This window comes from Chenopodium quinoa, unplaced genomic scaffold, assembly GCF_001683475.1.
Source record: "Chenopodium quinoa cultivar QQ74 unplaced genomic scaffold, ASM168347v1, whole genome shotgun sequence".
Lineage (NCBI taxonomy): Eukaryota > Viridiplantae > Streptophyta > Magnoliopsida > Caryophyllales > Amaranthaceae > Chenopodium > Chenopodium quinoa.
The window spans coordinates 3,614,538-3,638,892 of record NW_018745080.1 but is presented as its reverse complement, the minus strand read 5'-3'; the positions used below and the strand labels follow the sequence as shown (position 1 = coordinate 3,638,892).

The following is a 24,355-nucleotide window of genomic DNA, read 5'->3' as shown; positions in this document are numbered from 1 at the left end:
TAAACTTCCTTTATTTCTTCCCTTAGAGTCCTAAAGCACCTAGAAGATGACCTCTCTTCTCTCCGTAACCGCCCGGCTACACTTTAGCAACTCAATTCCCAGAAATAAAAGATTACCTAAAATACTTTGAGTATTATAGAATTACTCTAAGTATATCTCTCTTTTGATATATTCTTTTTTCACTCTTAGTTACACTTTTCTTTTCTCTCAATCTAATCACACAATAAGGTATTAAAGAACTTAGAGAGAAAATATTTAACACTCTTGCTATAGTGTATAAAGCTTGATAATTCTTGAGTGTTCTTGTTCTACGTTGTTGTTCTTGTCGTTGTTATTTCTTCAGCACACTTAAACATTATTTATAGAGTTGTATGGTTGAAATTGAACGTTTGAAACTTCAACCGAATTCCTTCAAATTAGCTCCTTCAAACTTGCGGCTTTCAAAATTCGAACGTTGATTTCATCTTGCTGTTTTGAATATCTTTCAACGTTATATTTCAGCAACAATATCCAACTCTTCAAGGAATTTAAATTTTGCTGAAAATAAAAGTTGTTAGGATAAAAACAAATTTATTTATTCAAAAGATATATCATTATCATCCCATATTTCAAGGAGCCTGCGAAACAAATTTGTTAAAGATATTTATCTTTAACAAACTTAATCATAGCATATGGATAAAAATATTCAAAACAAAAGATAAATTTGTGAGAGATAAAATAATCAGAAAAATTATCACAATATATTTATGCAAAATAGTATAAACATCCAATCTAACAAATTTATCATGCGTATTGGGCTTTAAAACAAATATCTATATTGGAAAATTTGCATAGTCCAATCTGTAACATATTAAGTTAAGTGGGTTTGACTTCCATCATTATAAAGTTAGAATAAATAAAAAGGCTCATCAAGGTGGAGTCTTCAATCTCCCCGTTGATGGAAGTCAAAACCATCATTAAAACATAGCCAATATATTAAACCTGCACACAAAGATTAATATCCAAACATTCATCACATAATATAAAGCATTAAACTTCTCCCCCTTTTTGACATCCAACAAGGGAGGAAAAATGGTTGGAACAAACAATAAAACAAAATTAAAGTTATTTAATATACGGCAGTTTTATTTCAAGGCTTTGACATGCAGGTCAAGGTCTTGAAATAAGTTGCAGCATTACAATCAGCACAAATTAAAGCATTAAAGCACATACCTTAGCTCCCCCTACGAAGGTGCATCTTTATTTAATATTCTCAATTCAAGTCAAATACGAATGAATATACCTTCGCTTAAAGACTTAAAAATATCAGCAAGTTGATGATAAAAATATCAAACCTTTACTTTTGAATCTATCTTTACTCTTGAAGAATTCCTACAAAACAAAAGAACATTAAACCTTTCTAGACCACCAATAAAAATAACCAATATAATTAAACCTGCATACAAAGATTAATATCCAAACATCCATCATATATATAAAGCATTAAACTTCTCCCCCTTTTTTGACATCCAACAAGGAGAAAAAATGGTTGGAACAAACAGTAAAACAAAATTAAAGTTATTTAATATACGACAGTTTTATTTCAAGGCTTTGCCATATAGGTCAAGGTCTTGAAATAAGTTGCAGCTTTACAACCAGCACAGATTAAAGCATTAAAGCACGTACCTTAGCCCCCCCTACAAAAATGCATCTTTATTTAATATTCTCAATTCAAGCCGAATAAGAATGAATATATCTTCGCTTACAGACTTTAAAAAAAATCAGCAAGTTGATAATAAAAACATCAAACCTTTACTTTTGAATCTATCTTTACTCTTGAAGAATTCCTACAAAACAAAAGAACATTAAACCTTTCTAGACCAACTTGCAAATTTGGAGTCATAGTCAGGATGGACCATGTTTGGTGGTCTAGTTCCTTTAACAACCCATATTTGCTTGATTTGGTCTCGAAAATAAAAAGGAAAAGAATTCTTAACAATATAATGGTCATTTCTTCTAAAAGGACATGTTAACTTAGTATGACCCTTCTTGCAACAGTAAAAACATTTAGGGGTTCGCCAATTATCCTTAGCTTTTACAAAAGTGGTCGGGTTTTTCTTAGGAAAATTTTTGTTGTATCCAAGACCACTCTTATTTAAGGATGATTGGTGTACACCCAACATCTTATCAAGTGTTGCTTTTGACTGGGTAAATCTAACCAAGACATTATGCTGCTCTATGCATTTCCCAGTAAGAGTTTTCTTTTCTTTCTCTAGTTTATTATTATAATAACTTAGAGAAGTAAGCTTACGCTTTAAAGCAGTGTTTTCAGTTTTCAAGGACTTGACTTCTGTGTCAAAAGCTGACTCTGAGGTCTTAACCTTGTTTTCAAAAGTGGACTGGGCTGCTTTGAGATCAGCTAATTCCTTAGCCAAATTGTCAGATATGCTCACTTGTTTGCTCAGCTTTTCTTTAAGAATCTTCGATTCTTGAATTAAGCTTTCTTCATTCACAAGCATGTTACGTAAAAAATCAAAAAGAACATTAGTAGGCCTGGCAATTAAATTGTTTACGATTACCTGGAGGTGCTCATCTTTTGCATCATTGTGACCCGCCATAAGACATAGATTAGCTTGTTCATCATCGGAATCACTTGAATCTGAGTCACTCGATGAGGCAACCATAGATTTCTTCTTATAATCTCTTTTGCCTAACTGTCTTTTTCTTCTTTTAAGGAAATCCTTTACAAGGTGATCATCATCTCCATATTCGTAGCACTTCAAGGTATTGACTTTGTTGAATGATTTGCTCTTGTATTTCTCTGTCCGATTGTTGTTCTTGCTTCTAGGAAACTTTTTCTTCATTTTGAGGATCTTTGCAAGACTTCTAGCAATAAGATCAAAAGGATCTTCATCATCTCCATCATTATCAGATTCTTCATCATTAGTAGAGATATCTTCCTTTTTGGCTTTGCGAGCTAGCCCTTTAGTAGATGAGGTAGGCTCTCCATCTTCTTCATTCAGAGACATCTCATGGGTAATTAATTTCCCAAGAAGATCGTCTAGAGATAGAGTTCTCAAATTTTGAGCCTCTTCAATTGCGGTCACCTTTGGTCCCCATTTTGATTTTGGAAGACATCGGAGAATTTTTCTGACTTTTTCTTTGTTTGAGAATGACTTCCCAAGAGAATCAAGGTTATTTATAATCTGAGTAAACCTTGTGAACATCTCTTTGATAGACTCATTTGACAGCATTTTGAAGAGTTCATATTGTCGAAGGAAAATGTTGATTTTGGTCTCCTTCACTTGGCTTGTTCCTTCATATGTGACCACGAGCTTATCCCATATCTCCTTGGCGCTTTTGCATGTAGACACACGGTTGAATTCATTCGCATCTAATCCACAATACAGCAAGTTCATAGCACGATAATTTTTTGCCACATTTTCAAGATCCGTCTGGTTGAACTCATCATCATCTTTGGGAACGGCTGCTCCACTTTCTGTCGTCTTCATGGGAACTTTAGGACCTTTCTTTATAATCTCCCAGAGCTCAAGATCTTGATCAATCACGAACATTTGCATTAGCGATCTCCAATGAGCAAAGTTGTTGCCACAAAAGAGAGGAGGACGATTTGCGGATCGGCCTTGAGCGAAACCTCCATCACCAACGGAATTCATCTTCACAGATTGTTAAATCCTTATGTGAGAACCTGCTCTGATACCAAATGAAAGGATTACAATGGTAATGGAATGAACACAATAATACTCTAGAAGGGGGGGGTTGAATAGAGTATGGGAAATTTTCGCAAAACAAATATGTCAAGGTCTTAAGATTAGTTTCAGGGCAGAATAAACTAATCTCAGTTTTAAAATCAAAGCTTTGAAAACAGTTTATAAAATAAAATTGATTTACTTATCAGAGTCAAGGCTTTGAAACTTAGACAGAATGTAATTTACGAATTAAGCAAAAATAAATACGAGTAAAGTTAAAAAAAAAAAAAAAAAAAGACAAGAGACAGAGATATTTTTAGGAAGTTCGGCAAATGTGCCTACGTCTCCGCCTAGGGTTATCCAACCCGTAGGATTTTAAACTTCCTTTATTTCTTCCCTTAGAGTCCTAAAGCACCTAGAAGATGACCTCTCTTCTCTCCGTAACCGCCCGGCTACACTTTAGCAACTCAATTCCCAGAAATAAAAGACTACCTAAAATACTTTGAGTATTATAGAATTACTCTAAGTATATCTCTCTTCTGATATATTCTTTTTCCACTCTTAGATACACTTTTCTTTTCTCTCAATCTAATCACACAATAAGGTATTAAAGAAATTAGAGTGAATATTTAACACTCTTGCTATAGTGTATAAAACTTGATAATTCTTGAGTGTTCTTGTTCTACATTGTTGTTTCTTCAGCACACTTGAACAATATTTATAGAGATGTATGGCTGATTTTGAATGTTTGAAACTTCAACCGAATTCCTTCAAAACAACTCCTTCAAATTAGCAGCTTTCAAAATTCAAACGTTGGATTCATCTTGCTGTTTTGTTTCAACTTTCATCTTTGAATAAAACATCAGCCTTATCCTGTGCAACAATAAAGCTAACAATATCCTTGAAACTAGGTTAGGTAGCACAAGATATAATTATTCAAAAATAATCTGAAAAATTAAATAGTAGTTATAAAGAGATAAAATATGAATGAGAAATATATTTATCTTTAACAAACTTAATCATAGCAAATGGATAAAAATATAAGTGAAGTCAGAAACTTATCTTTATAAAGACTTCCAACAAGATATGAAGAGATAAAATAAACCATCATATATGAGCAAATTACGTTGGACTCCATATACATATGGACTCTTTTGACTTCCATCACACAAACATAAATGTAAAGCATATAAACTCATTATAATCTAATTAGCAGATCAAGGTGGAGTCATCAGGGCTAATAGTCCTGAGAAAAATGCTACCGAGTATTGAGTAACAGTTATAATTATTTTTGTAGGCTGAGATGAATACATCAACATATAAAATACGAGTACTATTTAAAAACAAAGTTAAACATTATCATAATCCTTCGTTAACTAGGATATACAGTATAAACTTGTTCCCCAAGTCTAATATTTTGCAAATGCATAGAAGTAATAATTATATTTCATAGGATAGGTAAATCAAAATACGAAGTAGAAAATAAACAAATATGTGTAATACTAAAACTAAGCTAGCTTAGCATTGCTAGGATTCCACATGAATTAGGATATAGGATAGGTCCCGTTTACAAAAAAAAAAAAAAAAAAAAAATGTAAACTTGTCCCCCAAGTTCAATCTCTAATATTCTACTTTCTTTTTTTAACAAAAACTTAAGTGGATTTTTAAACGAAATCTATAGCAATTTATTAAGCACCAATGGCTTCCAAATCAGACATATAAGAGCAACTCTAATGGCAAGCCTAATTGTCAAATTAGCTTGTCATGTCAGATAAGCATTTAAGCTAATTGTCATTTCACTACACGAAAATAGCAAATTGGCAACGGTTCAAATCCCCCTTAAGGCAACGGTTTTGAACCGTTGCGTATTTGAGGGTTGTCAAATCCCAAAATAATTGGCAACGGTTCAAAACCGTTGCCAACTCAAGCAATTGGCAACGGTTAACTGTTGCCAAAGACCATGGACCCTTTTCTTTCTTTTTTTTTTTTTTAAATAATTGGCAACGGTTCCAATTGCTTAACCGTTGCCAAATACAATGGCGCGCTTTTTTATTTTTTTTAATATTGGCAACGGTTAACCGTTGCCATTGACCTGTATTCTTTTTTTACTTTTTTTTTTGCTGCACTAATATTGACCTTTTTTTTTTTTTTTTTTTTTGGCTGCAATATTATTAGTATTATAATATTAATATTATTAATAATAATAATTATTATTATTATAATATTAATATTAATAATAATAATAATAATTATTATAATAGTAATAATAATAATAATTATTATTATGTTAATAGTAACAATAATTAGTATTATTAATAACAATACATAAATAATTAATAATAACAATCGCAAGAGATGATATAAATTAGAAAAATGTTTCATGTATAGTACATAATTAGTAAGCTAAGGCTAGGATTGATGAAGTAGCTAGCTAGTAAACGATATTTACAAATTAAATGTGATGTAGGTCGCCAACATCTCCCGAATTACATGGAGTTCCTCGCTCGTGTATGGCTGTCCCGTTTGCCCCTTGCAAAACTTAGAATACACAAAACGTGAGTTTGTAGAAGTGAAGTAATAATAATTGGGGTTAGTTAAATGTGACTAATGCTTGAGATTACAAGAAAAGAGCAAGTAAGAGGTTTTGGGACGCAATTTCAACCAAAATGGCTCAAGTAAGGCCATTTTGGCTACTATGATGCCTATTTTCTACAATTCATGTCTATTGAACTCATAAATAGTTAAAACATGTCATTATCACTTAGTTATAGGTGAATAATGCTTGAGATTACAAGAAAAGAGCAAGTAAGAGGTTTTGGGACGCAATTTCAACCAAAATGGCTCAAGTAAGGCCATTTTGGCTACTAGGATGCCTATTTTCGATAATTCTTGTCTATTGAACTCATAACTAGTTAAAAAATGTCATTATCACTTAGTTAAATGTGACTAATGCTTGAGATTACAAGAAAAGAGCAAGTAAGAGGTTTTGGGACGCAATTTCAACCAAAATGGCTCAAGTAAGGCCATTTTGGCTACTAGGATGCCTATTTTCGATATTTCTTGTCTATTGAACTCATAACTTGCTAAAACATGTCATTATCACTTAGTTAAATGTGACTAATTCTTGATATTACAAGAAAAGAGCAAGTAAGAGGTTTTGGGACGCAATTTCAACCAAAATGGCTCAAGTAAGGCTATTTTGGCTACTAGGATGCCTATTTTCGATAAAACTTGTCTATTGAACTCATAACTAGTTAAAACATGTCATTATCACTTAGTTATAGGTGACTAATGCTTGAGATTACAAGAAAAGAGCAAGTAAGAGGTTTTGGGACGCAACTTCAACCAAAATGGCTCAAGTAAGGCCATTTTGGCTACTAGGATGCCTATTTTCGATAAAACTTGTCTATTGAACTCATAACTAGTTAAAACATGTCATTATCACTTAGTTATAGGTGACTAATGCTTGAGATTACAAGAAAAGAGCAAGTAAGAGGTTTTGGGACGCAATTTCAACCAAAATGGCTCAAGTAAGGCCATTTTGGCTACTATGATGCCTATTTTCTACAATTCATGTCTATTGAACTCATAACTAGTTAAAACATGTCATTATCACTTAGGTAAATGTGACTAATTCTTGAGATTACAAGAAAAGAGAAAGTAAGAGGTTATGGGACGCAATTTCAACCAAAATGGCTCAAGTAAGGCCATTTTGGCTACTAGGATGCCTATTTTCGATAAAACTTGTCTATTGAACTCATAAATAGTTAAAACATGTCATTATCACTTAGTTATAGGTGAATAATTCTTGAGATTACAAGAAAAGAGCAAGTTAGAGGTTTTGGGATGCAATTTCAACCAAAATGGCATACCTCTTCAAGCTGACGTGTGTCTGTACAATGACTCATCACTATGTCATACATGAATCTCATCACGTATAGGCCACAGTCAACTTCGTTTTCCTGTTGTGCACACTAGCATGAGGAACAAAGCACATGAATCAAAATGCATAGCAAATAAGCAACATCTTAAGCATTGTAAAGTAAGAAAATCACAACATCATGGGTGAATTACCTTGGGTGCTTTCCATGTAGGACCTCGAGGAGATCGAGGATTTATCTTCTTCATGGTACTACAAAAAATCAAAGTAATAAGTTCAAATTTGACTAGTATAATCAATACATATGAGTTCAGATATGAAAATGAATAACAAGAAGTGAAACAAACTAGATGCTTACTTTTGCAGTATGGACCTCACGAGGCGCTTTCTTACTTGAGGTAACCGAGCAGAATCAAAGTAGAAGATTGTGTTACTGGAAACACAAATCACAAGTAGGGTCCAATGATAACTACACACGAGACAAACAAATCAATAGTTAGCCTGTTACAACAAATAAACTGGGAAAACAAATGAACTTGACTAGCATAATCAGACGTACTCCTCATGGTATGGGACGAATATAAACTTGTCTCCCGCACTCACTGATTGCCGGATACCCCGTTCAGCATAGTACAACACGTCAGCGGAGTTGCCTAAGATTCTAGCAGTGGACATCTGCTCAGGGCACAACCACCCAACTTGACAAGGAGATTCAAGCTCCCATATTTGCTCTTGGAGTGCTCTGCATGCATGATAACACAATGTTAATCGAAAACCAAACGACAAACACCACTAAACTGAATAACATAAATTGAGTACCAGTTGAATTACCTCATGGATATTTGAATGAGGGAAATGTTAAGCATTGCACCACTTAGAAATTCCTTGACATCTTCTTTGAATAGCCATGCCGTTGCATCATCATCGTAGTGGAACATTTCCTTAGGAAGTTGAATTTGGATGGGGCTGTCATTAGGCAACACGCAAACACGGTTGTGCAAATAAGCTAACTCCTGAGATAGCGATTGAAGCACCGTGTCTTCAACTAATGGAGTAGCTTGCGTAGCTGAACCTCGTGAAGGGCTCTTCATCGACGCCTTTCCACTCACCGAGCCATGTTCACTCCTGTTCTTTGGCCCCTCCACCCTCTTCTTTGGAGTTTGGCTTTTCCTCGAAGGCTAATAAGACAGATCACACAAATGGTTAGAAAAGATTTCCATCCAACTCTTGGAAAGAAAAGATTAAAGCGTGAAATCTAAATCTTAATTACCTGGTTCATCAACCGTATCCAAGCAGATGGCCATTGCACAAAACTACCTTTTATTGCCCAGAGTGTAGTGAACTCATCCTCCTCCACGGGCACAGGTATTAAGATGTCCTCGAACCCGGGAACCACAGAATGGATCCCGACAGAATAATGCTCAGGCAGAAGAGGTCGAAGATGGACCGTACCTTGTTCGGCCGGTTGTGCACTACCATAGGCAACAACTTACAAAGGTCCATCATATGATTCGCCCGGGTGAAGAAGTTCACAACGGGTCTCTTCCTGCACCAATTAGGAAGATACTTCATTTAAATATTCATAACTAAGTATCTTAGGTGTAATATAGGAGTTAAATCCAGCATTGAGCTAAAATCATGAAAAATGGGCAAGTTAGAACTCATTTAGGCCATTTCGAGCCGTAAATACTCTAAATGAACCTAAACTTGTGAAATTGCTTTTTTTAGGTTGTTTCAAGCCATAAATATTCATAACTAAGTATATTAGGTGTAATATAGGAGTTAAATCAAGCACTGAGCTAAAATCATGAAAAATGGGCAAGTTAGAACTCATTTAGGCCATTTCGAGCCGTAAATACTCTAAATGAACCTAAAACTTGTGAAATTGCTTTTTTTAGGTTGTTTCAAGCCATAAATATTCATAACTAAGTATCTTAGGTGTAATATAGGAGTTAAATCAAGCACTGAGCTAAAATCATGAAAAATGGGCAAGTTAGAACTCATTTAGGCCATTTCGAGCCGTAAATACTCTAAATGAACCTAAAACTTGTGAAATTGCTTTTTTTAGGTTGTTTCAATCCATAAATATTCATAACTAAGTATCTTAGGTGCTAGTTTAAAAAAAGAAAAAAAAAACCAAAACGAGTGCAAAAAAAAAAAAAAAAAAAAAAAACCCGAGCGCGAAGGGCAGCAGCTGCAGGCTGCACAGCTGCTGCGAGGCTGCACAGCTGCTGCAGTGCAGCTGCAGCCTCTCCTACCTTCTCGGCTTCCCAATGAGAAAGAGAAGGAGAAGGAGAAGGAAAAAGAGAAGGAGAAGGAGAAGAAAGAGAAGGAGGAGGAGGAGAAGGAGAAAGAGAAGGAGAAGGAGAAGAAAGAGAAGGAGGAGGAGGAGAAGGAGAAGGAGAAGGAGAAAGAGAAGGAGAAGGAGAATAAAGAGAAGGAGGAGGAGGAGGAGAAGGAGGAGAAGGAGAAGGAGAAGGAGAAAGAGAAGGAGGAGGAGAATGAGGAGAAGGAGAAGGAAGAGGAGAATGAGGAGAATGAGAAGGAAGAGCAAACAACAACAACAACACATCACATCAACAAAGCATACTGACAACACAACACAGCGAACTTGACCATTTCACAGCCAACTTAACCATTTCACAACACAATCCAAAAACAAATATCATTATCCAAACAAGTAAGTATAAAATCATCTGTAGAATAGGAAAGTGATGAGGTGTCGGAGTATCAAGCCCCCTTGAGTTCGCATGTGAAGGAGTACCAATCTGCAATAGTGTATTGATAGTGAAACATTAATTAGAACCGTACCCACGTAACTCAACATATCAAAACTTATAGAGTTGAATTCTAATCATGTACCTCCTCGCGTGCATTTATCTCCTGTTCTCCTTCTCTTCGTGGGTGGCTACTTGAGTCGGCTAGTGTTGTCGAGGAAAAGGGCAAGGTCGGAAAATTCATTTGCTTCGCCCATGCATTGAACTCTTCGCGCATCTCATTGCGCACTTGTTCTTTAATTGATGCCACTGTGGCATCGAAGTTCTGTGGCGAGTTCACACTTGCTCGGGATCTTCCAGATTTGGTATATTCGGGACCCATTACCTTCTCCCATCCTAGCAAGCTCCCCCAAGCACCTAATACCCGTCCCGGATGGTAGGGCTTTCCCATAGCCAAGGTGAAGGGGTCCTTCTCTACCGTCGGGACGAGCTTGCCTTCAACAAGCTCTCCAGTGTACTCAAGCTGTAGCAAAAACAAAATGGCAACATGAAGTAAGTGTTTATATAAAGTGATATACATGCAAATGAATAATGTAGTTCACTAGTTCATAGTTGCTTACTAGCTTATCTGACATTTCTTTGGTTTCCGGAGCCTTGATGGACCATTTTCCGGTTTTCTTGTCCCGCGAATGCATAGAGCAAAAGAAATCCCCAGCACGACTCACCAAAGTACTGGTCGTGGAGTCAGACGGCACTGTGGAGGACCCTAGAAGCGCAGTGGGGTATACTCCTTCACTCACCCACGTATCCCTCCATTCATCATACGTCATTGCTCCCATATGATGGTGGTATTGCTTTTGCAATGCATTCTTGGAATTCTGCTCCCTCATTTCCTACATAAAAAGACATGTTAGTTTCATTTCTAATAAAAAGACGATAAATTACAACACAATTTTCATCAGAGTTCTTTAAACTTACAATTTCTTCTTTTTTACATTTTTGAAGAACGAAAGCGTCCCAATCATCCTTCGATATGCTAGGCCATATTTGCCATGGGAGTTTCTCTTCATCGATGACATCATCATCACTGCCACCTCCTTTCTTGCTCTTTGGTTTCCTCACAAGTTTCTTTGTGATAAACCGACGAACTAAGTTACACTTGAAGCTTCTGAATCTTGCCGCAAGTAAGGATTCAAACCATCGCTTGGCGTACTCATTTGAAATGTTAAATAGACTCTGCAAGCACAAATAACAAACATTATTAGTTTGCCCATAACATAACAATAAATTGAAATTGTTTATAAATAATGTGGAATCCATAAACTTTACCCTGGTATCATTCCAAAACGTGTCAATCAAGCCTGTAGGCACGTCGCTCATACGAAGCGTAATGGGGATTTTGCGCGCACATATCCCAACTTGACCAGCATACTGACGCCGCCATTTACCTGAGGGTTGACCTACCCTGTCATACTCCAAGACCATAGGACCGACAGGTTTCTTGAAAGCTGTCGTCGGACCCCTCTACTTTTTCTTCGCTGGTGCCTGCACCCCCCCTCCACTTTGATCCTCACGAAACGGCTCCATAATGGCATTATCGATTGGAGGCGCTTGCTCAGCTGCAATTTCAAATTCATCTATCATTCTCTCCAATAAATCTTGCGCCTGATCTTCTGGCTCACCCAAATCAGTTTCCTTGTTCACATCATACGGCTGGTCCCCATCATTAGATGAATCATCTGAGTTAGATTCAACATCCTCAACTCGAACACGGAATCGATCGTCCGCCATTAGATGTTAAAACCTGTCATTACAAACATAACACGTTATTAGCTGCTGAATTGTAAGGTAAACTTATAATCATACCTAAATTGCTGAATTATAATACAAATAAACATAGAAAATGGTGATGCAAGTTACTTTATTCATTTAAAAGAATATAAGAAAAATGGGCAAGTAATTCAACAATTTCATTCATTTTCACCTAAAATGTGATTTTTTTAATTCTTTCTACGCCTGCAATTCAAACTAACAGAAAATATACAGTACCTCAATCTAATATTCCTTCATCGTGGTCTGATCTCATGTAATTGGCTTGGTCGTCTTTCTCATTTGGCACAGCAGGTCTAGGAACAGTGAAAGGTGTCGAGTCATCAAAGGCATCATATTCTTCCTCATCCTCGACATCTCCAACGCCAAGGATTCTTCTTTTGCCGGCTAGCACAATAGACCATTTTGAGTCGGCAGGGTCAGATACGTAAAACACCTGCTTAGCTTGAGATGCAAGGATGAATGGTTCCGCACTATCATTCAGGTTGCCAAGATCTACAAGAGTAAAGTCATCAAATTTGACGTTACGCCTGATATTATCAACCCACTTACACCGGAAAAGAGCAATCGTGAAGTCACAATAATCAAGCTCCCATATTTCTTGAATTCGACCGTAGTATGACAACTCTGCATCAACGGGTGATTTATCCTTAGCACTTGCAAACTCCCTTGACGATGCCACAACCGTTACACCACTGTTTTGGGTTGAGGCTGATTTCAAATCTTGACGCTCAGTCCAAAATGTGTACCCATTTATGTCATATCCCTCAAATGAGCGAACATCATCCCTAGGACCATAAGCAAGCCACCTTACTGTAGCTGTGACACTCTCATCCATTCCACCCATCACTCGATCACGAAACCAACTCACAAACTTCTTGTTGTGCAACTGCATCAGTGCCCTTTCACCTTTCGACGGAAACTCATCACGCAAACTAACCATGTGCTCGTCTAAATATGGGTGAACATCTGCAACATGGTGCAACACATAAAGGTGTGCTTGTAAGAACTGCTCTCGACCAGGTGACATTCGTTTCGACCCTATTGTGCCATGACCATCAAGTCTACCTTCATGTCGAGAAGTAGGAATACCAATAGGTTCAGCAACGGCTATATAGTCGGCCACAAAATTACCAATCTCCTCGGCCACGGTCCCTTGAATCATACTTCCTTCCGGGTGAGCCCGATTCCTAACTTTATCTTGCAATGTACCCATGTGTCTTTCAAAAGGATATCACCACCTCATGAACACTGGACCGCACAACTTAATCTCACGCACCAAATGAAGAATCAAATGCTCCATTATGTGGAAAAACGAGGGTGGGAAGTACATCTCAAATTTGCACAAAGTCACAACCACATCCGCCTGTAAAGCATCAAGGGTACAAGGATCAAACACTTTGCTACATATTGTATTGAAAAACGAACAGAGGCTTGTAATAGCTTCCCTTACGTGCTTTGGCAAAATACCACGTATTGTAATTGGTAGAAAAACTTGCATCAGAACATGACAATCATGGGATTTCATACTTGTCAGCTTCAATTTTCCATTTAAGGATATAAATCTTTTCATGTTAGATGCGTACCCTGATGGAACCTTAATGTCATACATACATTCACAAAATATCCGTTTTTCTACCCTTGACAATGTGTAGCAAGCCGAAGGTAAATAGGCCTTCCCCTCTTTGGCTTTTCCCTCATTTTTCTTCTTCGACGCATCCGCGGCCTTTCCCTTTCCCTTGCTCTTCCCCTTTCCCTTTTTCAAACCCATTTCTTTTTCCTTTTCTTGTTCCTTTCCCTTACTAACCTTTTGCTGAACCCACAATTCTGGACGCACCCCCATCTTTTCCAAATCTAAACGTGCACCCTTTCCGTCCTTTGTCTTGTTTTGAATATTCATCAGCGTTCCCACAAGAGCGTCACACACATTCTTCTCTATATGCATTACATCAAGACAGTGCTTAACGTCATGTTCTTTCCAGTACGGGAGCAACCAAAAGATTGATTCTTTTTTAAAGAGAGCAACTGATTCCGCCGCTTTTTCAGATTTCCCAAATACTGTTCGTACACCCTTGACCCGAGCGTAAACCTCCTCACCAGTCAGTGGCCTAGGAGCAGTCCCCTCCTCCACCGTCCCATCGAAAGCCTTTTTCTGCCGACGGTACGGGTGATCGCGCCTGAGCAACCTTCTTATCCTCAAATACACCTCTTTGAAAGAATGATCAAGGCGTCTGCTTGGCGTATCATCAATACAAATGGGACATGTCTTTTTCCCTTTTTTCTTATACCTAGACAAGTTGCCATATGCAGGAAAATTATTAACGGTCCACATAAGAGCTGCACGCAATGTGAACATCTCATTCTTATGAGCATTAAACACGAAAACCCCTTCGTCCCACATCTTTCTCAAATCATCAACCAATGGCGCAAGATACACATCAATGTTGTTTCCAGGTTGCCTTGGCCCCGATATCAAGAGTGAAAGCATTACATATTTCCGTTTCATGCACAACCAAGGAGGAAAATTGTAGATCACTAAAAGTACCGGCCATGTGTTGTGCTGGGTACTAAGAGTGCCAAATGGATTCATCCCGTCCGTGCACAAACCAAGCCTTAAATTTCTGACTTCATCACCAAATTCCCCAAACTTCATATCAAGGTTCTTCCATTGCGGGGAGTCGGCTGGGTGCTTCAGCATTCTGTTTTTCTTTCTTCCCTCTACATGCCACCTCAAGTTTTTAGCGTCTTTTGGTAAAGAGAATAGACGCTTAAACCTAGGAATTATGGGAAGATACCACAACACCTTAGCAGGAGGTCCCTTCGTACCAGCATTGCAACTCTTACGCTTGTAGCGCGACTTCTTGCATCTTGGACACTCCTCCAATTTTTCATATTCATTTCGGTAAAGAATACAATCATTAGGACATGCATGTATCTTCTTATACTCCAAACCAAATGGACACATGAGCTTCTTAGCGTAATAGTAAGACTTAGGAATTTCATTCCCATCTGGCAACATCTCACTTAACACGCTCAACAAGGAAGTAAAACTATTGTCCGTCCACCCATGCTTCGACTTAATGTTAAAAAAAGTTAGCACGGCTGATAGTTTGGAGTATTTTTTGCACCCAGGATACAAAGGCTTTTTAGAAGCCTCCGATAATGACTCAAACACGTCACCTTCAAAACCACGCATCATCTCATCCACACCTTCATCCTCAACCTCATCCACATGATCATCCTCAAATCCCTCCTCAGCACCATCATCATCAATATGTTCATCATTCTTGTATTCCTCGTCCACACGGATATCATTGCTTCTATCATCATGCACATCATACCCAATAACGTCCCCACTGTACTCTCCTTCTTCACCATGCCAAATCCACACATGATATTTAACCCTAAACCCACGACAAACTACATGATCTCTAATGATATCAACACTATTGACCACCTTCACATTATTACAATCAACACAAGGACAATAGAGGCACTCGAAACCCATTCTGCGCTCATAAGATGAAGCCGTCTCGCAGAACTCTTGAACCCCATTAAAGAATTCCAATGTATCACGTCTACCATACATCCATCCACGATCCCTCTCCATTAAGTAAATTATCTCTAAACATGGCAACATATTACGAATAATGTATAATTGCTACATCTATTATATATACAAATCAAATTCAAACACACAACATGCATATAACATTCATATATATACAAAAATGCATATATGATTCCAAAGGGTCCTTATCACTCCAACCTAACCCATCCTTGAACGTTTACTCTCACTAGTGAATGTATATCAGATTTCCAATTTTAAGGAAAATCCGGCAGCATTTCCCCCCAGTTCTCCAAGTACACGACGTAGGTAATTACTTACCCACATATGTACCCAGAGAACATGGTGATCCAGGAAATGCTAAGCCAAGATGTTCCTTAAAATCGAAAAAACTGACATACATTCACCACCTAAGTGAGAGTAAACGTTCAAGAACAGTCCCAACCGGGGACTATTCAAGACTTTCTCCTAATGAGAAAGCCTTGAACGGGTATCTAGGCATATGATGATACATGCAATCAATTAAAAACCAATGGATTAATCACACATCATGATAGAAGATGCACTAAAGTTATATCACACACCATCTCCACAAAATTGTGCAACCAAGAACTTATTTAAAGCACATAAAGTTATATATATATATATATATATATATATATATATATATATATATATATATATATATATATACCTGAGTACCTATAAAGGCTCAACACTCTCAAATAGAAGGTCAATGCCAAGGTCTATGCTTCGCCCAAAAATTCCTGATAATCTTTTTCAGTGTAACCTATATAGAACACAAATAGAAAACCAGATTAAGGGAAAAGATAAGAATGATATTAGTGAGCAATGCAAGAACAAGGACAGTCAGAGTAAGATACCATATCAGGATGTTTTCCGCCCACTCTCCAAATTGATGATCTTACCCTAGAAGCCCTTGACACCCATTTCTTAGCCTGAAACACGCATATATATAGTGAGAAGCAACTCATAAAGAAAAGTATATTCAAACCCTAAACCCTTAACCCTAAACCCTTAACCCTAAACCATAAACCCTAAACTCTCAACCCTAAACCCTAAACCCTAAACTCTCAACCCTAAACCCTCAACTTTGTTCTCTTAAATAAAAAGGACTAAATTATCCTATAAACAAAATAAAATTCTCAACTTTATTAGTGATGATAAATAAAGTTCTCATAACAATTTAGAAATATAGGTAAATGTAGCTTGTACTAAATACAATAACAACTTAAAAAGGCCTTACATTTGTGGAGGGGGAGCCTTATGCGTTCAATGAAGGGGGAGCTGAGCCTTGCGCGTATAAATGTAGGAGTTAAGTAGCAATTATTGACAAACCCTAGCAATTACAAGAAACTTGTCAATATTAACTAATTTAAAGACCAATTCTTCAAAAACCATAACAATGGAGGAGCGCTATTACGACTTACCTAGCAATGAGGAGCGCTATAACAATGGAGGAGCTGCTACATACTTCAATAATGCAAGCATATATGGAGGGAGGCAGAAGAGAAGAGCTGAGTGCGCGCGTGAGGGAGGCAAAAGCAAAAACGTGAGTGCGTGCGTTTTTGGAGGTGAAAGCAAAAACAGAGGTGAAAGCAAAAACAGAGGAGTGCGTGCGTGAGGGAGGCAGAAGAACAAACCCCTTCAATGGAAGCTTCAATTCAATGGAGGAATGGTTTGGGGAGAGGGAAGGCGCGCGTTTTTGGAGGTGAAAGAAGAACGTTTGCACAGTCTTCCTGTTTGTATTCAAAAACCCGAAATTTTTTTTTTTTAAATTGGCAACGGTTAACCGTTGCCAATTTAACCGTTGCCAATCTACCCCTTTTAATTTTATTTATTTTTTAAAAAAAAATTATCAATTGGCAACGGTTAACCGTTGCCAAATGTAACCAAATTTTTTTTTTTTATTTTTAAAAATGGCGTTCACAGCAAGTTGGCAACGGTTTTCATGAACCGTTGCCATAGGGGGGTTGCCTAATTCTTTTTTTCTACTAGTGTTTTAATTACTTTGAGCTCTAGTGGCTAGCTATTAGCTTACTATTTAAAATGAACCCCGTCTCCTTAATTTACATTTTTATATTTCAAAATATTTATTCTAATTTGTTTTATTTTGACAAGTTCTTTTCCAAGTAAATTAGCTTGGCTTGACCAAGCTAATTGTATTTCCTTGCTCCAATGGTCAAGCTAGTAGCTAGGGATTATTTAATATTGCAAGCAAGTCCCTACCTACAACCATAGGAATTACTCTAACAATATAATAAATTTGTTTCCAAATATACTTTCCATATTAAAGAACAAGATAATAATAATATGGAAATTTATACCAAACAAAATATGGAAACCAAGCATAAAACGAATAGAGGGAGCTGCCATTTACACGTAGTACAAAATTAGACAGATTTTTATTTTTATTTTAGGAAACTCTTGTAATAAGATAGAAGTTTACTGTATCTATTTTCCCAACTTAACAAGGGTATCATAATTTACCTATAAAAGTAGTCTTCATATGCACAATATTCATCAACAAATAATTCTCTTAGTATACCGTCAAAAGCATTCGTCATTACCATCCTTTAATTTTATCTCATCGACTTTCAATTTTTCCAATTAAAATTCGAAACATGAGTAACATTAGTACTCCCTTAGAAAATATAGATTACATTAGTAATCTACATGATTCAATATTGTGTCATATACTTTCTTTTTTAGCAACAAAGTCTGCTGTTAAGACTTGTGTATTGTCAAAAAGATGGAAGAAAGTATGGACTCAAGTCTCTGTACTTGATTTTACTGAGGTACCAGAATATTATCACCCATTAAGTTCTCCATTGTGCAACGAGGCAAAAATTTGTTACAATAATTTTGTGAGCAAGGTTTTAGTTGAGAACAATACATCCTATTTACAACGTTTTCGTTACGAATTCTCTTGTGATGATGATAGTGACAACTACGAGTCATGGTTGAATGCTGCAAAGAAACGTGAATATTTTGAGCTTGATTTGAATTTAACTTCGGGTGGATGTCAAAGTTATAGGTTTCTAGAGTTGATTTGTGGTAAGAGGGTTACGATTTTGAAATTAACGGGTGTGAAAATAGATGATACTCCAGTCTTTTCATCTACCGAGCCTTGAGGTTGTCCACCTTATTAGAGTAGAGTTTAATGGCGACGAATATATGAAGAGGTTGACATCAAATTGCCCATCTCTCCAAGAACTACTGGTTTGGATGAGACATTGAATGTGGAGTCTTTGACATTAAAGTCATTAGAAATACGTGATACCGCGAATCAAAGTATATATGGACCTCCGAGTATTAGCATTAAAGCACCAAATCTTGAGTACCTTAGTATTGAAGATGAAGTAACACATTATATGGTTGATAGTCTAGCTTTGCTCACTGAGGCAAATCTTAATCTTTCGGATAATTTTGCAGATGTAGTTAATGAATTTAGAAGCAATTATGATATTTATCAAGGTATCAATTATCTTATAAGCAAGGGTTCCAAAGTAAGTACTTTGAGGCTTATAACTTCTGAGGTAACTTTATACTCCTACAACTTTTTTGTCTAATCTATGATGCTTACATACTGACCTAGTTTATTGTGTAGTTTTTAACTAATAATGTTCATTTAATTTTGATGCAGTCTCTAGTTAATGGGAAAGAGCTACCAACTTTCGAGAACTTGACTCATTTGGAGGTAAAGGCCGATGATTTTACTTGCGAGTTACTACAACGAGCTCCCAAGTTGAAATCTTTGATATTCGAGAAAGTAGGTACATAAGAATTACTTCTTTGTTTCTTTTCCTTTCGTAACTAAAATTAAATTAATTTGAATCAAATTGTGTCAAAATATTTGGTATTTGTTTATCAGGTCGAATGGATTGATGACTCTCTTAATTATTTAGCTGAAGATGGTTGTGCGTCAGGCCTTGAACATGTTACAGTCTCCTTGGACAATGAATGCCAAGTCGATTTCGTCGCGTATATATTAAAGGCTGCAACAACCTTGAAGGAGATGACTATCAATTTGTGTTGTCCGAATATATACGACTACGAGAGAGCTATTCTTCAAGAGCTATTGACTTTTCCAAGATCCTCACCATTCTGCAGAATTGAAGTTGTCTTTCTAAGGGAAATAATGGATACTCAAACAAGCTCATCAATCAATTAGGTGTAGTGTGCATCTTTTACCTTTTGGCAACATTGATTATTTATTTATTTGTTAAAAAATACCATCCTTTTTATTTTCCACATTAAAGTTTTGTTTCAAATGCTCCAAAAGGATTACTGGCTTACTGCTAGTGTTAGTCGTTACCACTTTGTTTATGAGTATGTAATGATGCTAGGTTTATTATTATTAGTATTATTATTACTATTATTATTATTTTGAAGAAGTAGTGCACTAATCAGTTTAGACAATGGATTGGAACCAAATACATATTACACTTTGTGAAAGTGGGACCGCATTTCACTTTCACAAAATGCTATATTTTTGTTGTTTAGAGAGCCACAAAGGCAAGTGATGAGAATCGATCCCAGGATCACCTCAAATAGAGAGGAAAGCTTTAACTACTTGAACTAACCCTCACTCTCACAAAGTGCTATATGTATTATAAAGGACTACCTAATCAAATCAACAAATACTCCAGAAAGAGATATGCATGCAGAACCCTGAAGCTTAAACGCGGCCAAAAGCAAATATACTCGTAATATCGTAGTATATACGTAGGCGTGTAGCCTAAAGCTTTCACACTATTATTCATCCACAATTGAGGCAAAATCATAGCAAGAATGATGCTTAAATTATGTATATCGAATCCACGAATGAAAAGATCAAAAGAATATTTGGCATCTAACAACATACTGTTACAGGATGTCCAAACTGAATCTCCATATCCAGGAGTGCAAAGATGAGAAATAATGATACATCATAACTTTATTGGGAGGAGACACTAACTATTAAACTCTACATATTCTGGTTTTAACAATCTCCATGTAGAACCACTAATCACAACTCAAAACAATAAGACCATAATCAAATCCTTCAAGAGGAGCCACTTTGAATGCCAAGTAACCCTCTCACTGCCCGAGTAAGAAAAAAATTACATCTCCAGCGGTGGCAATGGAAACAGCAAAGATTAAGAGGCGAACCGCTTCTAGTCGGCTCTTGACTGACCAGCACGGGATGAGAGGATGATACCAACAATGAGACCATACAAAGCCAAAGCTTCAGCGAAAATGAGGATAAGGATCATTCCAACGAAAAGCTTGGGCTGTTGGGCATTGGCTCTGTACCAAGAAATAGGTTCATCAGAAGAATATTAAGGGCATTGATATCTATTAGCACATCAATGACTTCACAGCAAGACAGTCACGTGATAAAACGGACAAGGAAGAGTAAAACAGCTTTACAGCACATGTTCAAATGGAAATTACTATAAGCATATTATTTCAGACAAGAAAAACTTGGACCAGAGGGGGAAATACAGTCATCAGAAAACACATGATGCATAAAAATATGAAAATCTGTACATTGTACACTACAGCATATTTCATGGAAGAAGAACAGTAATAAGTAAATGGAATAGATAAAAACAAAAATCAGATATACCAACTGAAAGGCAAAGCAGAGTAATCCATGATGAACAGAAATGGGGAAGATCATCTACTGAAATTCAAGCATCTGTGTTCCTAATTCTACGAAGGCACAAAACGTAAGGGGCAAGAGAAGTCAACTTCAGAAAATCGGAGAAAAGAGAGAGAGAGAGAGAGAGAGAGACCTAAACAGGCTAAAAGAAAAGACAGGAATGCCAGAAAAAATAATAAACCTCAACTCTCCTACGGAGTATGACCCAATGTAAAATCAAGACATGCCATCAAAACCATAATAGTATAGCTAAGATCTAAAATAAGGTTAGCCCACCATGTGCATAAGCTCTCATTTGGTTTTAAATAAGTACCTACAGGAAGTTAAGCAAGAAAGTATAATTTCCATTATAAATTTGGACTTAAAAGGAGTGTTATATGTCACTAATTTATGGTCAGAGAGATGTAGCATAACTATAAGTAGCATCACTGGATTTACAACTAAGTGTACAACGAGACACTTTGAGCAACATGCCCAATTAACTGCCAGCCAAGAAAATGTTCTAACTCCTGGTTGCTCAATTAACTGCTAACAAATTAGATGGAAAAAAAAAAAATCCTTAATCTCCATAAAGCTCCAAATTCATATAGCTAATTGTGGACCAATTATCACAAAAATATCAGTATGTAGTAAAAATCAGACGATTGTGCCCAAAGGCCAGAAATACAGTAGTAACAAATAACCTTATCAATTATCAGCAATACAGACCAAGCTTTGCTTGGTCTAGTGGTAAGGATTGCATCTCCCAACCTTGAGGTTGTGAGATCAAACCCCACTAGAGGCACTTTGGGGGTGGACATTCCCTTACCCTTCACCCCCCCCCCCCAAAGTGCCTAGCCCGCTAACCCGGGCCGAGAGTACCTGTGAAAGGTTCTGTCCGGTAGGGCCCTTCTTACCAACCCAAAAAAATAAAAAATATCAACAAAACAGAACATAGACCACCATTGTACAACAAATTGGTCAAGCACAAAACAATCTTGACAATAAAATTACTCTCAACCTCAACAAAAGATTTGGGGGGGGGGGGGGGTGGGGGGTTAATTGAAGATAAAATCACCCTTTACATCCAGATTAGGATAGTGAATTGGCATTACAATCTTCTGTTGGGAACTTGGGATAGTCTCGACTTCTCATACATTCAGAGGAAACAAAAGTCAACAACTCAATTTTCCATCACCAAGCATGCAGATGGTACTAGGGGCAGGAATTACAAGTAGACTAAACTAAAATTGTGATTAATGGTTTGATACTACAAGAAGAAAATCGAACAGCAAAAAGACTAAATCTCGTGACAAATACCTAGTCTAGTAATAAAATATTAGAGATGCATATTAATATTAGATGAGATGAAGTCATGAATCCACTACTTTATAAACAACCAAGTCAAAAACAGGCTTTCCAGCTATATTTTGTGAGGACCACTTCCTTGATAGTGTTACTCTTCAGTTAACACATAGCATTGACCTCATCAAATACTTACCACAACAAAAACAGATGCAAAGGAGTATTCAAGCAAAATGTAAACAATTAATACAAATTCACAGATCCAAAACAGCTCAGCACCACTAAAAATCAACATTCTAACAACGCAACATACAACAGCAAGTTATTACTGCCATTGCAACCTAGATCCTAAGAACAAGACAGACAGCTGAAAAACCAACGAACACCGCAAAGATAACATAAATTAGCATCAGCAAATATACCCCCATCAATTCAGAAATCAGAACATTTCTAGATATCCCGAAAAAAGTCGTCATCTATTCTTAACATAATGCAACTACTTCAATATAAAATTGGAAATTCCAAGATGCAAATACTTTAATCATATCATCATTTCCTTAATTAAAAGACATAGCAACTCTAGCAACAATCACAATGCTCCACCTAAAGATCCAAGAACAACAGATAGATAAAAACAACAATTCTAAACAGATCCAATCCACAAAACCATTCCAATTCACAATCAAACTAGATCAATCAATGTCATCAATAATCAAACGAAACGATACGAAAGAAGCGGATAAAGAGCAAGATATATACCTAACACCAGCATCACCGACGATACCGATGGCCATACCAGCGGAAAGACCAGCAAGACCACAAGCAAGACCAGAAGAAAGATGAGCGTAACCATCAAAGAGGTAGTAAGATTTAGCCTTAGGGTTAATACCAGTACTAATGATAACAGCAATAATCAACCCGTATATACCCAAAACTCCAGCCATAACAACTGGAACAATCGATTTCATCACCAATTCAGGTCTCATCACTCCCATTGATGCCACTCCAACACCACTCTTCGCTGTTCCATACGCAGCTCCCATACCTTCAATCAATAATCAATCAATCAAAATCCAAATTCAATCAAATCAAAATCAATATCAAAATTGAATCAAGTAAACCCTAGATCTAAACAAAATAAGCATTGAATTACATAAAATCGAAAAAAATAATCGAGAAATTTAGGGTTTGAATTTGACATACAGGAGAAGACGAGAGCAGCGGCGGCACCAAGGAAGCCGAAGAAGGGAGCTGTTTCATCGCCATTGAAGACAGCAGTAGACATGGTTGGATCTGAGAAATGAAGGTATAACAATGGCGATTGAAGGAGTGAAATTGGATGATTGTGAGAAGAAGGTGAGGAGAGAGAAAATGAAATGATTTATCAGGATTTTCTGGATGGGATCATCACTAACAAAAGAGGTTTTTATTTATTGGAGAGAGAAACAAGAGAGAGAAAGAGAATACACGTGGTGGCAAGGAAGAAGTCCGATTTCATTGATTTGTGTTTGGGTTGTTTAGTTTTTGTGTGGCCCAATGAGGAATATGTGTTTTGGCCCAAACTTTCACGATCTCCAACACACATATTAAAATGAATCCGTTTATGTAAAAAACTACCTTACTAATTATAAAAATTTGATCTTATAACGAAAGATACAATATTAAGGAACGGATTTAACAAAATTCTATGTGACAATGTTATTGCTTAAAGAGCAG

General features: G+C 36.7%; 3 protein-coding genes across 3 annotated transcripts; 1 reads left to right on the top strand and 2 right to left on the bottom strand.

Moving 5' to 3' along the window:
- Positions 1-1,844: 1,844 nt before the first annotated feature.
- Positions 1,845-3,656, bottom strand: LOC110709690. Its single transcript, XM_021887912.1, has one exon. It carries the CDS (start codon positions 3,654-3,656, stop codon positions 1,845-1,847), a length of 1,812 nt encoding a protein of 603 aa, XP_021743604.1.
- A 13,454-nt stretch (positions 3,657-17,110) lies between these two features.
- Positions 17,111-19,879, top strand: LOC110709689 (F-box/LRR-repeat protein 13-like). The gene is made up of 5 exons (XM_021887911.1): positions 17,111-17,297; positions 18,418-18,762; positions 18,889-19,244; positions 19,352-19,477; positions 19,580-19,879. Exons 1-5 carry the CDS (start codon positions 17,111-17,113, stop codon positions 19,877-19,879), a joined length of 1,314 nt encoding a protein of 437 aa, XP_021743603.1.
- A 612-nt stretch (positions 19,880-20,491) lies between these two features.
- On the bottom strand, positions 20,492-24,056 carry LOC110709862 (V-type proton ATPase 16 kDa proteolipid subunit). The gene is made up of 3 exons (XM_021888129.1): positions 23,843-24,056; positions 23,399-23,684; positions 20,492-20,997 (listed from the first exon to the last, which is right to left on the bottom strand). The coding sequence occupies exons 1-3, from the start codon at positions 23,922-23,924 to the stop codon at positions 20,865-20,867; spliced, it is 501 nt and encodes a 166-aa protein (XP_021743821.1). The 5' UTR covers positions 23,925-24,056; the 3' UTR covers positions 20,492-20,864.
- Positions 24,057-24,355: the final 299 nt, after the last annotated feature.

Coding starts and splice junctions, on each gene's coding strand:
- LOC110709690 (XM_021887912.1), bottom strand. CDS start 3,656: ATGAATTCCGTTGGTGATGGAGGTTTCGCTCAAGGCCGATCCGCAAAT.
- LOC110709689 (XM_021887911.1), top strand. CDS start 17,111: ATGGAGGAGCGCTATTACGACTTACCTAGCAATGAGGAGCGCTATAAC. Junction 17,298..18,417: donor AGGTGAAAGCAAAAACAGAG/GTGAAAGCAAAA, acceptor TTTCTTTTTTAG/CAACAAAGTCTGCTGTTAAG. Junction 19,245..19,351: donor TGAGGCTTATAACTTCTGAG/GTAACTTTATAC, acceptor ATTTTGATGCAG/TCTCTAGTTAATGGGAAAGA.
- LOC110709862 (XM_021888129.1), bottom strand. CDS start 23,924: ATGTCTACTGCTGTCTTCAATGGCGATGAAACAGCTCCCTTCTTCGGC. Junction 23,685..23,842: donor CGCTGCTCTCGTCTTCTCCT/GTATGTCAAATT, acceptor TATTGATTGAAG/GTATGGGAGCTGCGTATGGA. Junction 20,998..23,398: donor GTCGGTGATGCTGGTGTTAG/GTATATATCTTG, acceptor TTCTTGGTACAG/AGCCAATGCCCAACAGCCCA.